The sequence below is a fragment of the Gopherus flavomarginatus genome, chromosome 3 (genome assembly GCF_025201925.1).
Source record: "Gopherus flavomarginatus isolate rGopFla2 chromosome 3, rGopFla2.mat.asm, whole genome shotgun sequence".
In the NCBI taxonomy this organism is placed as follows: Eukaryota; Metazoa; Chordata; order Testudines; family Testudinidae; genus Gopherus; species Gopherus flavomarginatus.
In genome coordinates this window covers 89,186,394-89,203,387 of record NC_066619.1, presented here as the reverse complement: position 1 = coordinate 89,203,387, position 16,994 = coordinate 89,186,394, and the positions used below count along the sequence as shown (strand labels likewise).

Here is a 16,994-nt window from a genome sequence, read left to right as displayed (position 1 = left end):
GACCTCTTCGCATCCAGGGAGAACAGGAAGTGTCGAGCATTCTGCTCCTTCCAGGGTCGGGAGCCAGGGTCTATAGCAGATGCCTTCCTGATCCCATGGGCAACCCACCTGTTTTACGCGTTCCCTCCCGTTCCGCTGATACACAGGGTTCTCCTCAAGGTGCGCAGAGACAGAGCTCGGGTGATTCTCATAGCTCCAGCATGGGCCAGACAGCACTGGTACCCCATGTTGCTGGACCTCTCAGTGGCCAACCCAGTTGCCCTGCCCCTACATCCGGACCTGATCACCCAGGACCACGGCAGGCTCTGTCACCCGGACCTTCAGTCTCTGCACCTTACGGCATGGCTCCTGCGTGGTTGACAGGCTCCGAGTTACGCTGCTCTACCCCGGTTCGGGAGGTTCTCCTGGGCAGTAGAAAGCCTTCCACCAGGGCTACTTACTCGGCTAAGTGGAAGCATTTCTCCTGTTGGTGTTTGGAGAAAGGTCTTCTCCCTATGGAGACTCCCATCACCACTATTCTAGACTACATCTGGTCCCTCAAGGCCTAGGGTCTGGCGTTGTCGTCCCTCCGGGTCCACCTAGCGTCCATCTCCGCGTTTCATCCTGGAGTGGACGGCTGTTCCGTCTTCTCCCACCCTATGGTGGCGAGATTCCTGAAGGGGCTGGAGCGTCTCTATCCACAGATCCGCCCTCCTGCCCCTTCATGGGACCTCAACCTGGTCCTAACTCAGCTCATGGGTCCTCCATTTGAGCCATTAGTTACTTGCTCCCTGCTCTATCTCTCGTGGAAGACCGCCTTCCTAGTGGCCATCACCTCAGCTAGACAGGTGTCAGAACTACGGGCCCTCACAGTAGATCCCCCGTATACGGTCTTCCATAAAGACAAGGTGCAGCTGAGACCACACCCTGCCTTTCTTCCCAAGGTGGTCTCAGCTTTCCACATTAACCAGGAGATCTTCCTCCCCGTCTTTTTCCCAAAGCCCCATTCGTCCCGCAGGGAGCAACAGCTCCACTCGCTAGATGTCCGTCGGGCGCTAGCATTTTATGTGGACAGGACCAAACCGTTCCGCAAGTCCCCCCAGTTATTCGTGGCGGTAGCGGACCGGGTCAAGGGGCTACCGATTTCCTCGCAGAGGATATCTTCCTGGGTTACCTCCTGCATCAGGACCTGCTACGACCTGGCCCACGTTCCGACGGGCCGTGTGACTGCTCACTCCACCAGAGCACAGGCATCATCGCTGGCTTTCCTTGCCCGCGTGCCAATCCAAGAGATTTGTAGGGCGGCGACCTGGTCATCGGTCCACACATTCGCTTCCCATTACACCCTGGTTCAGCAGTCCAGAGATGATGCGGCCTTTGGCTCTGCAGTACTCCAGGCCGCGACCTCTCACTCCGACCCCACCGCCTAGGTAAGGCTTGGGATTCACCTACCTGGAATGGATATGAGCAATCACTCGAAGAAGAAAAGACGGTTACTCACCGTTGTAACTGTTGTTCTTCGTGATGTGTTGCTCATATCCATTCCACACCCGCCCTCCTTCCCCACTGTCGGAGTAGCCGGCAAGAAGGAACTGAGGAGCGGGCGGGCCGGCAGGGGTATATATCTAGTGCCATAGTGGCGCCACTCTAGGGGGCGACCTGCCGGCCCACTGGAGTTGCTAGTTTAAAAAGTTTCCGGCAAACGTGCACGCGCGGCGCGTACACCTACCTGGAATGGATATGAGCAACACATCTCGAAGAACAACAGTTACAACGGTGAGTAACCGTCTTCTCTAGTTCCATCAGTCACTGTTTTTGAGCCTGGACCTGCAAGGTACCTAGCACCCACACTCCCATTGAACTCAGTATCTCAGGGTATGTCTACACTACGGGATTATTCCTATTTTACATAAACCGGTTTTATAAAACAGATTGTATAAAGTCGAGTGCACGCAGCCACACTAAGCACATTAATTCGGTGGTGTGCTTCCATGTACCGAGGCTATCGTCGATTTATGGAGCGATGCACCGTGGGTAGCTATCCTGTAGCTATCCCATAGTTCCCACAGTCTCCCCTGCCCATTGGAATTCTGGATTGAGATCCCAATGCACGGTGGTGCAAAAACAGTGTCGCAGGTGATTCTGGGTAAATGTCGTCACTCAATCCTTCCTCCGTGAAAGCAACGGCTGACAATCATTTTGCACCCTTTTTCCCTGGATTGCCCTGGCAGACGCCATAGCATGGCAACCATGGAGCCTGTTTTGCCTTTTATCACTGTCACCGTATGTGTACTGGATGCTGCTGACAGAGGCGGTACTGCAGTGCTATACAGCAGCATTCATTTGCCTTTGCAGTGTAGCAGAGATGGTTACCATCCCTATTGCACTGTCTGCCATTGTAAATTGGCGATGAGATGATAGTTATCAATCATTTTGTACTGTCTGCTGCTGTCATGGATGCTCCTGGCTGGCCTCGCTGAGGTCGGCCTGGGGCGCATGGACAAAAATGGAAATGACTCCCTGGGTCGTTCCCTTCTTTATGTTTCGTCTAAAAATAGTCAGTCCTGCCTGGAATATGGGGCAAGTCTACTAGAGAGCCAGAGAGCACAGCCACTCCAGGTCAGAGCTCCAGAGATCCTGCAGAAAGAGGTGCCTCTGCAGCAACCCCACCCGTTGCTTCCCTCCTCCCACACCCCTCCTGGGCTACCGTGGCAGTGTCCCCCTATTTGTGTGATGAAGTAATAAAGAATTCAGGAATAAGAAACAGTGACTTTTTAGCTAGATAAAATGAGGGGGAGGCAGCCTCCAGCTGCTGTGATAGTCCAGGGAGTACAGAATCTTTTCTTTAGACATGAAAGGGGCAGGGGGAGGGCTGATGGAGCTCAGGCTCCAGCTGCTATGATGAGGACGGTTAACCAGCATTTTGTACCGTCTGCCAGGAATGACAGGGAGTCATTTCCATTTTTACCCAGGCGCCCCCAGCCAACCTCACCGAGGCCAGCCAGGAGCACTCACGGGCTGATGACAGTTTTCCACCATTTTGTACTGTCTGCCATAGGGGAGGGGAGTGGATGCTGCTGTTCAGCGCTGCAGCACCTCGTCTACCAGCAGCATGCAGTAGACATATAGTGACATTGAAAAATGGCAAGAAACGATTTTTTTCCCTTTTCTTTCATGAGGGGGAGGGGGAGCAAATTGACGAGATATACCCTGAACCACCACGGACAATGTTTTTGACCCTTCAGGCTTTGGGAGCTCAACCAGGAATGCAAATGCTTTTCGGAGACTGTAGGGACTGTGGGATAGCTGGAGTCCTCAGTCCCCCCTCCCTCCCTCCATGAGCGTCCATTTGATTCTTTAGCTTTCCGTTACGCTTGTCACGCAGCACTGTGCTGAGTCCCTGCTGTGGCCTCTGTCTATCATAGCCTGGAGATTTTTTCAAATGCTTAGTCATTTCATCTTCTGTAACGGAGCTCTGATAGAACAGATTTGTCTCCCCATACAGCGATCAGATCCAGTATCTCCCGTACGGTCCGTGCTGGAGCTCTCTTTGGATTTGGGACTGCGTGGCCACCCGTGCTGATCGGAGCTCCACGCTGGGCAAACAGGAAATGAAATTCAAAAGTTCACGGGGCTTTTCCTGTCTACCTTGCCAGGGCATCTGAGTTCAGATTGCTTTCCATAGCGGTCACAATGGTGCACTGTGGGATACCACCCGGAGGCCAATACTGTCGATTTGTAGCCACACTAACCCTAATCTGACATGGCAATACCGATTTCAGCGCTACACCCTTCGTCAGGGAGGAGTACAGAATCCGATTTAAAGAGCCCTTTATATTGATATAAAGGGCCTCGTTGTGTGGACGGGTGCACGGTTAAATTGGTTTAACGCTGCTAAATTCGGTTTAAATACGTTGTGTATACCAGGCCTCAGGATCAGTCTTAATGCCTTATTGTCATCTCCTCCCATTGCTTCCCCCACCCCGCCCAGTGAAATTGACCTCCCAGTCTATTTACCCTCTCCTTGCTGATATTGTTCCTTAAGAATCAACTCTTCTTTGGAGCCAGCAAGAAGTGAGGTTACGGTATAAATACTGATTTTAAAAACCTTTCTTAATCTTCCCTCTGTATTTTAGACTGTAAATTCTTTGGGACAGGATATTTGTGTTTTGACCAGCTCCAGCTTTGTACGAAACAAATAATAAGGGTGGGAGGGGGAGGGAGGGTTTGCGAGGCAGTCTGCTGCCATATCTTCTGTTGTGGCACTTGAGATCAGAAAATTAATGATCCTCATAATTTTGAGAGGGTGGGAACTTTTCCCTTAGGGAATGAAAATTTTGCGATGTCTCTTTAATATATGCCAAAGTCCACCACTGGTATTTTTCCAAGTGAGGCAATGCACTTTTATTTTCTTTAATATGGGAGAGAGGACTATCTTGTGTTTTGGGCAGACTCTAGTTACTAGAATTCCCATATTTAACTATGTAGCCTCTTATCCTTTAAGCTAAAACCTCAATTTTTTTTTTATTCTTCTCAGGTGCTTTTGTACTGAGCACTTTTATAAATTCCAGTGTCATCAAGAATGTGTCCTTGTAGCCTGTTTCACCCTGTCACAGATTAATGCTGGACCAAACTATCTCTCATATTGAACTCCATTTTTCTTGTTTGTGATGATCAAATTTTTCTGCCTTTTTTTTTATAGGAAGAACATATCAAAAGGGTATGCAACCAGGTATTTTCTAAGTTTCCAGATTTTGTCCAGCTGAGCAAAGATGCAGCCTTTGAAACAATTTCTGATCCGAAGTACAGTGGGAAAATGAAGGTAAACATATTTGGAAAAAACTGTTTCATAATTTTGGAGATTGTAATATAGATGTGTTAGAAAATCCGTATCTACCATTTATCTAACCACTTTATAACTAATCCTTTTACCTTTTCTGGATCATGAAAGTTAGAGATATAAAAGACTTAGCTCACCCATACCATTCCCTGGCAATGAAGGATTATTCCTGATTAAAACATTTTCTAGTGCTTTGTCCATTCTGCTTCTTTGCAATGGTGCATTCAGTACTTCTCTTGGAAGACCCTGTAGTCAGGAAGCTTCCCTCCATCTCAGTGGAAGTCTAAATTTTTACTTTTCATTCCGTTACTCATAACTATAGTTGCTAGTTATATCTTCATAAATAATGTCACCACTTACTAGCATTCAGTCTTTAAATATATCCATTTTTTGTCTCCTAGGTATACATATTTAGCTCTTAAGACCTTTCCTCATCAGTCAATTTTTCTAGCGTTCTGATTGCCTGAGTTATTCTTTTTTTTGGAATCTTTCTGAAAATGTATTGCCCAGAAGTGAACTGATGTCTTATCAAACTAGAGTTGCATAGAAAAGGACCACTATCACCCTCCCCTTGATGCACTTACCTGTGCAATCCAGAAATGCATTGGCCTTTTTGCAGCTATTTGTACTGCAAAGTCATATTGACTTTGTTTTAACTATCATCCTTAATTCTCTTCAGCATTACTGCTTCCCAGAGTTCTCCTTTCGTTTGTGCATCATTGTTTTCAGATTTTTTTTCCAGATTGCTTACATTTTTCTAAGTTGAATCTCATTTTGTTTTCTATATGTTTCTAATTTCTCTGGCCTTGTTTGGGTTCCCGTCTCCTTTCATTTTAATATCAACTCCGGAGTTCATTAAAATACTGATTAATATCTCTTTCAGATGATTAAATCAGTTCTAACTCTGATCCTGAGGGTACCCCTCTGGATTTATATCTTCCCGACCTGATAATTTTAATTTATTACCTTTTGTTTTTCTTCTGGTAGTGTCACTGTGGGTGCTCCATTTTGTGTGTGTGTGTGTGCCCTGTGCATTTGGAGATTTTAGGTAGCAGTGCCTGTTCAACTTGCACATATGCTCTGCTCAGCTGTCTGCTCTTTACTGTAGGTATATACGGCTGTGTGAGCAAACTGCCCTCAGTTCCTTCTCAACCATTTTGCTGGAGATGGAGCCTCAGCAGTGTCAGAGTTGAGCTTTCCTTCACTGTAGTTTCTCTCCCCATATAGTTTCACTTAGCTTAGTTAGTTGTAGTAGTGGTAGTTAAAAAGAGTAAGGACCGTTGTCCTTTCAGGTTTTTTCTCATGTGAGGACAGATTTCTGGAAGGGTATGTGCATCTCTCACTATTTTAAATGTTGCCTTTCATGCCAGGAGTCTATCCCAGTGATCTACAGGACCACTCCCAGTGCATCCATTTGCATGCTTTGGGGAGTCTCACTTTTGGGGAAAGTGTAATTTTTGTCTAACGTTAAAATCGAGAACCAGAAAGAACTGGGAGATTAAATTTCACCTCCTCATGATGAAGAGCTCCCTCCATTTGTCTTCTCACCCAAGCCATAGAGACATCCCCCACCCTGCCATACATCCATCTCTGAGTAAATAGAACTCCTAAACCATTTCCACACAACTCTCCCATAGAGCGTCTAAGAGGAAAACTCAGATACATTCAAAAAGTCATTAGGGAGCAGAGCTCAGGTTCCCCAGGCAGGGAATCTACCTCAAAGAAACCCTGGTCGCAAATTGAGGCTACTACTTTGGTATCTCCCCTCTACCCTCGCCTCCCCCCCAGTTCCTGACTCAGTACCCACAAAGCTGTAGGTCCTCAGGTACCATAAGCAGCACTAACCCCAAAGAATGTAAGGGTTCTAGCTCCAGAAGTTCATTAACATTGTCAGGGGATCGAGGCAACAAGGAGAAGACGACTACCTCTTCTAAGTCAGTACCAATAGAGTCAAACAGGCTCTCAGTACCTACCTGTGCAACACTGCGGAAGATCAGAGTGTCATCTAGTAGACACACCTTGGAGCACGTAAACCTTGCAGTACTGTCCACTTCCTCTGCCACAGTCATGGCTGCCACCTTGGTCAGTATCACAGGAGTTAAATTTTCATGAGATGTCACAGTGAGAGATGCCTGACACCCCTTTGACAGAGACTGCTTCTTCTCTAGATATTCATCTAGTACTGATGGCATCACCATCTTTTTCTACTGATGCTCCACTTCTACAAAGCTGCCTTATGAGAGATCCTGTGAGCCAACGGTGACCTCTTCTCTACTTGACACATCTATGAAAACGGCTTCGTGGTAGCCATTACTTATGTTTTGAAGACCTGGGGAGATAGGGACTCTGATGGCAAATCCCCCCCTTCACATTATTCTTCAGGGACAAGGTTACATTGTGACCACATCCTAAATTCTTACTGAAGGTGTTGTCTGACTTCCACATTAGCCAATCTATTCCTCTTGTAGTTTTTCCCCCCAAACCACACCTGAATAATAAGGATATGGTAATACATGCACTCAGGTGGGCATTAGCTGTTTACTTGGACAGGACTAAGACATTTAGAAAATATTCCAGGTTGTTTGTGTCTTCTGTGGACAGATCTAATGGATATCCAGTCTCCAAACAAAGATTCTCTAGGTGGATTTCAGGTTGCATTATCTTTTTGTTATCAGTCTAATGGTCTCAAACCTCCTTCTAGAGTACTAAACCATTCAGTGGATCTCTTTTTGCTTCAGTAGCCTTTCTTAAGAATGTTTCCATTGCTGAGATCTGTGGAGCTTCAACTTGGGGCCTCCATGCACCCCTTTTCTGAACGTTATGCAGTAATTCATGACTCAGCTTCTGATGCTGTATCTGGCTCTACTGTACTGTCTTTGATCTTTTATCCAACTCAGAAACCCCTCCCCACCCAACTTCCTTAGAGTGTGCAGCTCAGTCCTATGTGAAGTGGAGCACCCATAGGAATAGTACTCAAAGTAAAGGTTATTTTGCCTGTGCAGTAACTGTGGTTCTTCAAGATGTGTGTCCCTATGGATGCTCCGGTACCCAATCACCTTCCCCTTTGCTTCAGAGCTGTCAAGGTTCCTTCCCCACTCTGAACTTTAGGGTACAAATGTGGGGACCTGCATGGACACGTCTAAGCTTAATTACTAACATAGATCTGGTACACTGCCATCGTCCAGAAGTCAGTGTCTGGAGTACTTTCTGTCCCCCCAAAACTCTCTCCCCTCCCTGGGTGGCCGTGAGGGACTTCACCAGTTTCCTGGTGAACACAGATTCAAACATCTTGGATCTTAAAACAAGGAAAAATCAATCAGGTTCTTAAAAAGGAAGCTTTTAATTAAAGAAGAAAGGTAAAAATCGTCTTTGTAAAATCAGGATGGAAAATACTTTACAGGGTAATTAAATTCATATAGCCCAGAGGAACCCCCTCTAGCCTTAGGTTCGAAGTTACAGCAAACAGAGCTAAAGTCCTCTCAGCAAAATAAGGACGTTTACAAGTTGAGAAAACAAAAATAAAACTAATCTGCCTTGCCTGGCTGTTACTTACAATTTTGAAACATGAGAGACTGGTTTAGAAAGCTTTGGAGAGCCTGGATTGACGTCTGGTCCCTCTTAGTCCCAAGAGTGAACAGCCCCCAAAACAAAGAGCACAAACAAAGACTTCCCTCCACCAAGATTTGAAAGTATCTTGTCCCCTTATTGGTCCTCTGGTCAGGTGTCATCCAGGTTTACTGGGCTTCTTAACCCTTTACACGTAAAAGAGGCATTAACCCTTAACTATCTGTTTGACAAGAGTTCTCTGCTATGAAGCTCTGTGATAGAGAAGAAACTGAGGGTGGTTTGCCCGTGCAGTTCTGTATAGCCAGAGCAGAGCATGAGGTGGAGTAGAGTGCGTATGCAGCTGAGTGGGCACTATTAACTAAGATGTCCAATGAAAGGCACATGGGGTGCATGTGTACCTCAAGTGGGGCATCCATAGCGACACACATTCTGAAAAACTAGTTACTTCACAGGATGAGTAACCTCTCCTTTTACAGCCTTTTAGCTAATTTTCAATTCACATTGGTTGAACCTACATAGATATGCAGTAGCATAGTAGAACAGTATGCCCTGAACAACATTAATTCTAAAACTTTAGGTTTAAATGTTCCGATGAAATGGAAAGTAGCTTGAAAGAGTTCATTACTATATTTTGAATACTATACATAGGATTTATGTAGATTTGTTTGAGGTGTTGGGCAAAAACTAATTCACTCCTTGGCATAAATATTAAGGAGGTCGTGTCTTCTTGTGAGTGTTAATGGAAGAATAGATCCTTGCGGATTAGGTAGCATTCAGAATCCTGGGAGTCATGAGCTGTGGTTCTAATAAATATTGGGCTTTTCTGTTATATGTGGAAGTAGATGTGTAGTGTTTTTCTCAGGTATGGCTGTGAACCAATGTGATCTACTATAAATATTTGCTGAGCTGTCTAAATCTTTTTTACTTTTTTCAAAGCAGTTTTTTCTCCTCCTTTAATTTTTCTAGAATGTTAGTTTGGCATGGCAGGAGAGAAGCGCCTAGTCTCAATGCTTTTAAGATAGGATAGTACTGTATATATTAGAGGGAATGAGGGAAGTAGGTCACACTCTAGTGCTCCTGGAAGCTAGCAATATTAATGATAAAACAGTGCAATGACAATAGTCTGGAATGCTGATTCTGGAAGATAATGACTAATAGCAGGGAACTGAACATGCTACAAGTAGATGGTGTACAATATTACCCTCACAGTTCTGCACACCTGATTTGTAACTTTTCTTAATCCTGAACCTCTTTTTAGCAGAGACTCCTACTTGTTCCATTATCTGTGGACATGGGTGAGGCCGCGGAATTTATTTTCACTTATGAACAAATTCAGGATTTGAAGCCAGGTTTGCAGAAGAAGAGGCTAAAGCATAACCTCATTGTGTTTTTCAAGCTCCCTAATTCCCATTTTTAATATGATAATCTGAGCATCTCAAATGCTTGCTAACCTTTTCCCTGAAATAGCTTTATATTGTGGATGAATATTTTGTCACTATCCATTTTGGGCAATAGTTGAAAAGAAAGTAGTAATATAATAGCCAGTTAAATATAGGTGGTTAGATTATGCAGTGGATTTGAGTGTGGAATTTAATTCACACTCCTTTAGAATGCAAATAAAAAAAATATTCTGTTCCCATTCTAATCTCTGATATTTCAGTCTGACCACATTGCAACATTGTGAAACCTGCCATTTATCATATCAGGTGGAATTGAGTTGTGTTGTCATAAGTGTGTGTGAGTAAGCTTACATAAGCTATCTTTCTAGGTGGTCCATTCCTGTAAATCCCTTACTTTCATGAGTAACAAATCCACTTGCACACATAGTAGAAGGGAAAGATTATTTATTGAAAATACTGTTTATGGAATGATCCTTAGTTTACTTGACTTTCTCATTCCTGTTTTTCTTCACTAATGCATCATAACAATAGAAAACCCATTTCATTGAGTCTTATTGCTTATTTGCTTGTGAATTGTGTCTTGGTTGGACCATAAGGCATTTTTATATTTAGAAACTTAGTTAAAAAAGTGAAGATCAAATAATAAATGAACTTGTAGCACATCCGATGTTAGTCTTCAGTTTGGAGTCCATACGGTATGAGAAATGTAGGTTTATATTAATGTAGCCTGCAATATTGTGTGTACACTTGATTTCATTAATGTATGTAAAAATGTAAAGAAAGGAGAATTAATTTTTAAAAATATATTGGAATCATGACATGCTCTGCCCCTCTTCCATTTCAGCAGCAAAACTACTTTTTTTTTTCAAAGTACCAAGAACACTGCATAACACACAAGAATGAGATCAGGACAAGATGTCTAATTAAAGATTTATAGGTGGGAAAGGACTTGAAAGGTTTTTATTTTGGTTACTAAGATACTTCAAGCCTCTGATGAAAATTAGATTTACTTTCTAATCCCCTTCAAACTAAGGAGCAGGGCACTGCCATTAAAACTATGATTCTTATGGATATTAAAAGTTCTCATAGTGTTCTTTTACATTAAAGATCTTAAATTACTAATATTGTAATGAATATGAAATAAAATACATTTGATAAAATGTATAATGTTGCATGAGGAATTTGTGAAAACAAGGACCACAACACTGATTTGAAAGAGAAGCAGCTAGTTTGAAAAGCCATTAAGTTTCTTTTTGAGTAAACAAAACTGAAGATTTCAAAGATTAATAGAGGATCTAATATGCACATAATTAGAATCTCAAAAGACGACACTAGTATACAGGAGTTTTTGAGCTTATCATTTATTGCAGAGACGAGATAGTGATGTTGGGTTTGAGTTGGGGATGGCCAGCTGGTGTTGCCAATATCATCAAAGGAAAACAAATAACCAGAACATTTATTGTGAAAATTTAAAAGAAATTTGAGATAAGGAATCTTTCTATTCAGAAAGTAGGTAACTACAGAAATCAGACTTCCAAAACAAGCAGATATTCTTGTAAACTCACTTTAATGTAAAGAACCTCATTAAAGGAGAAGAGCGGAATATATTTTATGACTAATAACAAGAATGATACCACTTCTCTATCTGGCACCTGGTGAAACTTAAATTTATGTTGAAAAAAATAACACTTCTCTGAGAGATGTGGGTTAAATATTCCTTCTTTAAAAGCTGACTGAAGAAATCCTAATTTTAAGATTACTTTCACAGATAGAAAGTCATGAATTCATTACTTTAAGATATAATCAGTTTGAAAAGCTCCTTTGGATCCTTAAACTTAAAGATTTTTTTTTAAATGGTACCCATGGAAAATAATTCCTTTGCAAAGTGGGAAATCTGCCCTTCAATTTGACTGGATCTCTGTCAGAAAGTTTGAGTGATTTTTGGCTGTTTTAACTTACATTTTTGGCTTCAATTTTTCTTAGTAAAATAAAGCATAATTAATATGCCCTTTTGTTAAAGTGTATCATAAGGCAAGCTGGGGGGAGTTGAGTCTATATGGTACAAGCACATTTTGTCAGTAATCACTTGAAAGCTGGTGGTTTCTTCCCCTCTGCCCATTAGAGGGAAAGTATGAAAAAGAGTGATTTTGTATTAGTTCAGTGTTTCTCAAACTGGGATCTCCGCTTGTGTAGGGAAAGCCCCTGGAGGGCCGGGCCAGTGTGTTTACCTGCCCCGTCCACAGGTCCGGCCGATCGCGGCTCCCACTGGCCATGGTTTGCCGCTGCAGTGGGAGCCACGATCGGCCGGACCTATGGACGGGGCAAGTAAACACACCGGCCCAGCCTGCCAGGGGCTTTCCCTACACAAGCGGTGACCCCAGTTTGAGAAACATTGTCTTAGTTTTTGCTTTGCTTGACTGCTTCATAGAATTTTTCCTTTGTTTTGTTTTACTGCTACCGTATTAGGCAGTTTTGCTAAAACATGTTTTGAAGAGATCCCAGTAGATTACTGTTATGAAGTCCTCCATCATGCCTAGTTGTTTCTGATGCTAATAATCTGACATCACTGGAGAAACCTGCTTAATGACTGTTTTCATTTTAACCCACTTAAACGCATGGTTGCAATATCTAATCTTATAAAGTATATCTAAGTATCAGTGGAATGAAATACCTGATTAAATGGAAAATAATTACTTCCTTTCTTAAAGGACCTCAGATTTTGTATCACTTCAGGAAATGCATCTTACTGTACAACAACATTTCCAGAAGTGTGTAATGCCATCCCTATCCCCATGGAAGAGGGAGATGGGACTATATATAAAAGCTAAAAAATGAAGATGAGTGGGTCTTTAATAACATATGTTGGTCTTGTGCGATTGGTTTTATTTACAAGAAGTGAGGGTTCAGTTTTCAAACTTGTCATCTTCTACAGCAGAATTTCCAAAATTTAATTGACCTGGATTATAGAAATTCACTTGATTATCCTTGCAAGTTTAATATTTTAAATGTTGCTATTTCAGTTCTAAAAATAAAAATACTTTCAAATGCATCAATACTGTATCTGGCTTCATTGCTATAGTGGGTCAAATTGGCATAACTGGAAAATAACATTTGTGTTAAGTTCATTAAGTTAAAAATGTTTGACAGTCATTTTTAAATGCCACTATGCCTTTTTTAATGTATAGTGTACTACTGTATATACACATTCCTAAGCTGAACATTTTTGGTAAAAAGCATCAAAGAGTGGGAGTAGGCTTATAAACAGGTCACACCTACATTTGATGATTTTAAACTCTATGGAATCCTTGAATTGAATATCTAATACATTGTCATTTTGTTTACCTGGAGCGTCTGCAGGCATGGAACCCCTCAGCTCCCTGTGGCTGCAGTTTGCCGTTCCCAGCCAGTGGGAGCTCCTGCAGCTCCCATTGGCTAGGAACAGTGAACTGTGGCCACAGGTTGCTGAGGGGCACCATGCCTGCAGACCTTCCAGGTGAACAAAATGTCTTGACTCGCCAGCGGCTTACCCTAATAGGCTGGGAGCCAAAGTTTGCCAACCCCTGAAATATAGGGTCGGCTTATGAAAGAATCATACAGTTTTTGCGATTTTTACCTAACCATCTTGGGGGGTCGGCTTATAAAAGAACAGACTAATGAACGAGTATATACGGTATGTATTTAAAATAGTGGACGCTTCAATGGATGTTAACCTTTTTGAGAACAAATTAGCTAACCTGTTTTCTATTCTGAATAGGTTCAAGAAATTTTCTGAATGTGTGATCTTGGATGATAGCTGTTGTCTGTGAACTGAATAATCACAATAAATTAAACCTGTACTTCCTGTTCTTCTAGATCTCAAATGTACAGTATTTTCAAATAAATTGTTTTGACAAGGCTGCTTCAAATAATATTGTGAACATTCTTTGTGATCAGATTATTCTCTCTGATTATGTCCCTGTATGTGTTGCATTCTCAAAAGAACTATAAATCTAGTATACTGATGGGCTTTTATTACGATAGAAAAGGTATCCAGACAATCTCTGGTTCTCGTGGAAAGCCTTAAAAATGCACAGCAATGTCACCATAAATTAAGACTCAGAAGATATTTTATAAACACTTTTTTAAAATCAATAATGAAACAAAAAATAATACATAAGTGGGGAAATAAATGACCAAATATTATAAAACTTGCAGAAATGTAGCTATTAAAGATTTTCTTGTAGTAAATAACAAGAGGTGGAAGGTATTTGCTTGCATGTGTGGTTATTTAATAGCTCCCCTCCCCCTTTTAATAGCATTCTGTTTTCAGTTCAGACTGTTTTGTCCATAAATGTAATACAAAAGCATTTGTTTAGATGTGGTGTAGTTGAACATGCAAGAACTAATACCTGACAATATGCATTGTTGTGAGAATCCAGTACACCTTAGTTGTGAAGTGAGAATTGTGTAATGAAAAGACAAATAACTCATCACTTTTGAAGTTCAGTGCTTGTAGATTGCATGCTCTAGGGCATTATTCTACACAAAAATATCATTGACTTTTTGGAGGGGGAGTAAAAGTGATGAAACAGAATGGTTACATAGCTCGCTGAGTCACGTACTAGTTGCCCCATAATCACATGGGCCAAAATCTTCACTTGTGTGATTACTCCTTCAGTTTTTCTCAAATTTTGGGTAACATTAGTCTACCAATGTTCACTGTGTATATGACTTTTAAATAAAAATTTCTATTAAATACTTGGCTATTAAAAATAAAATGTAGTTTTAGAACTTCTTTTGTAAAACTTCCATAAAAATCCATTGGTTGCACCTTTTTGAAAGCTTCTGTTTAGTAAGTATATATCTCCTGGGAATATACATGTCTGATTAAGACATTGATTTTACTGGCTTCATAAATAATGAAGAAAATAAGTAGGAAGATGCAAGTATCTCTGTGGGAGTACCATGTAAATATAAACAAAAAAACTTGTCTAGTTTAGGGTGAGGGATGAACTATAAAAGCCGGTATTTTACTTAGTCCTGCCATGAATGCAGGGGACTGGACTAAATGACTTCTTGGGGTCCCTTCCAGTCTTATGATCTTGTGATTCTATCTTTAAAACATCAAAAGCAGGATTGACAGCTGTACACTATATAATTTGTAATGGAAATCTAAGCAGTAAATATCTATGTGGTGTAGAGTGATTTCACTGCAGGACTTCTAATAATCCTAATGAGAGTTAAATCCATGCACACCATAATGAAAAACCATATTTTAATTGTAACGTTATGTTTTTGTTTGAGTATGCTCACCCAGTTTGTTTTTCAAAACACCTATCTTTTAGAATAGCATTCCAGTGTGAGAACATATACTTTGTTTCTCTTCAGCACAAAACCACTTACTTTTATTGGTTTGTCAAAGTCACTGTTATCATATTTCAGAATACCTAAAATCCGAACAGACATGACATTGATTCACTTTATTTAAACAAACTGAGTGTATTTGTTTGCACTGTCTCCTATAGAGAGCTATGTGATCATATTTATTACTCTTATCATAATATTACAGGAGACAAACTCCTTTTACAGTGTAAACATGCTGCTAATTTTTCTTAATGCAATTACATAAAATGCAAACGTAGAACGTTTAACACAGTACATTTTGTTTTCCCAGTAAAATAAAGCCCATTTTGTCCATTGTGTAACTTACATATTATAGCTACGCATGGAAAACATGCAACCTTATCTGATTTGTGCCTCTTATTTACCCAGTAATTGAATGACACAACAATACAGAAAATGTTATGACTGTGATATTAGTATTTTATGTTCAAGATTTTTATCCAGAACTGTAAAATTAATACAGGCATTCCTCTATTATTTGAGTGGTTACACTTTTAGTGAAATTTGTATAGATGTAACAGTTTAAGTAGTTATCACCGAATAAATAAAATAATTTAAATATTTATTGCCCAGTGGGAGAAGGCTCCAGACATGGTGCAGAAAAGTCCTTTTCCCCTTTATATATTGCTTCTGCATGGTACTCTTGAACTGCCATTGCCAGATGTGGACATGCTTCTTTTGAAAATAACTATCGCTATTATACGCAAGGCTCTGGATTATTTGCTTCCCTACCAGAAGAACATTGTGTGTGGGCGGATTATTGGCATTTCAAGGTCTGTGCAGAGTCTGGGAAGCTGAGGCCTACAGTAAACAAAGCAACAGAAAAGAGGGAGAGCAGGGAGGGGCATACATCTGACTGATTATTTTAAGAAGACAAGTTCCAGGAAATTTTGAACTCCGAGGTAGTGCAGCAAACTAAATATGGTTAGCTCTGTTCAGAGTGGATGTGTGGATTCATTAATTAAAAACAAAAACCCCAAACCCAGGGCAGTACAGTAGATAAGTAGTGTTTGTTACAGCTTTGTAGACTAACTTCCGTTAATGGACAACTTGAAAGATACAAATAGCTCCTTTAGAACTTAACGTTTGTAATACTTTAAAACTGCCCTTTCAGAATGTGTTCAGAGAAGGAGTTTATTAAAATGTGTGTGTTTATTTAGAATCTCCTTTATTATTGTAGTGACATTTATGATACTAGGAAACTGTATTAGGCTTGCAAAGCCTCCCGTTTTCCTTAGAAAATAATATGAAATACAGACCAAAACTGCAGCTTACTCTTAAAGTTAGCAAATGTAAGAGTGTGTGTGTGTGTGTGTATATATATATATATATGGTGTACTTGGGATGAAGTCAGTTAATTACTGCTCTGTGGTTCATTTCCAGGTCCTTCAACAGCTTTTAAATCACTTCAGAAAAAACAAAGATAAAGTTCTTCTCTTCTCCTTTTCCACCAAGGTGAGCTGTATATGACTTACATCATGGCTGACCTCAGCAATAAGTCCTGAGGCATAAAGCACAGGGGACAGCAGCAGCTGTCAACCACATTTTCTTTCTCACATGCACTATGGGAAATAGTGTTGATATGGACAATGTGCAGTACTAAAGAAAACATCTTGAAAACTTATGTTATCTCAAGGACAGTGGCAAGGACAAATGTTGTAATCGTCTTTCTTCTTTGGACTTGTCTTCACTGGAGTGTTAGCTGGAGTTGTCTCCAGTCATTAATAGGGCCCTACCAAATTCACGGTCCATTTTAGTCAGTTTCACGGTCAGAGGATTTTTAAAATAGTAAATGTCATGATTTCAGCTATTTAAATCTGAAATTT

General features: G+C 41.2%; 1 protein-coding gene across 9 annotated transcripts in view; it reads left to right on the top strand.

Annotated features, from left to right (window-relative positions):
• ERCC6L2 (ERCC excision repair 6 like 2) overlaps positions 1 to 16,994 on the top strand; it is a 113,728-nt gene that overhangs the window by 36,445 nt on the left and 60,289 nt on the right. For all 9 annotated transcript variants that reach the window (XR_007773386.1, XM_050945553.1, XM_050945552.1 and 6 more), the window contains 2 exons: positions 4,682 to 4,801; positions 16,552 to 16,623. Coding sequence is in view for 8 of the 9 variants with exons in the window: in XM_050945553.1 (XP_050801510.1) it covers positions 4,682 to 4,801; positions 16,552 to 16,623 (192 nt within the window). In the remaining variant the exon portion in view is untranslated. The remainder of the gene's footprint in view (positions 1 to 4,681; positions 4,802 to 16,551; positions 16,624 to 16,994) is intronic.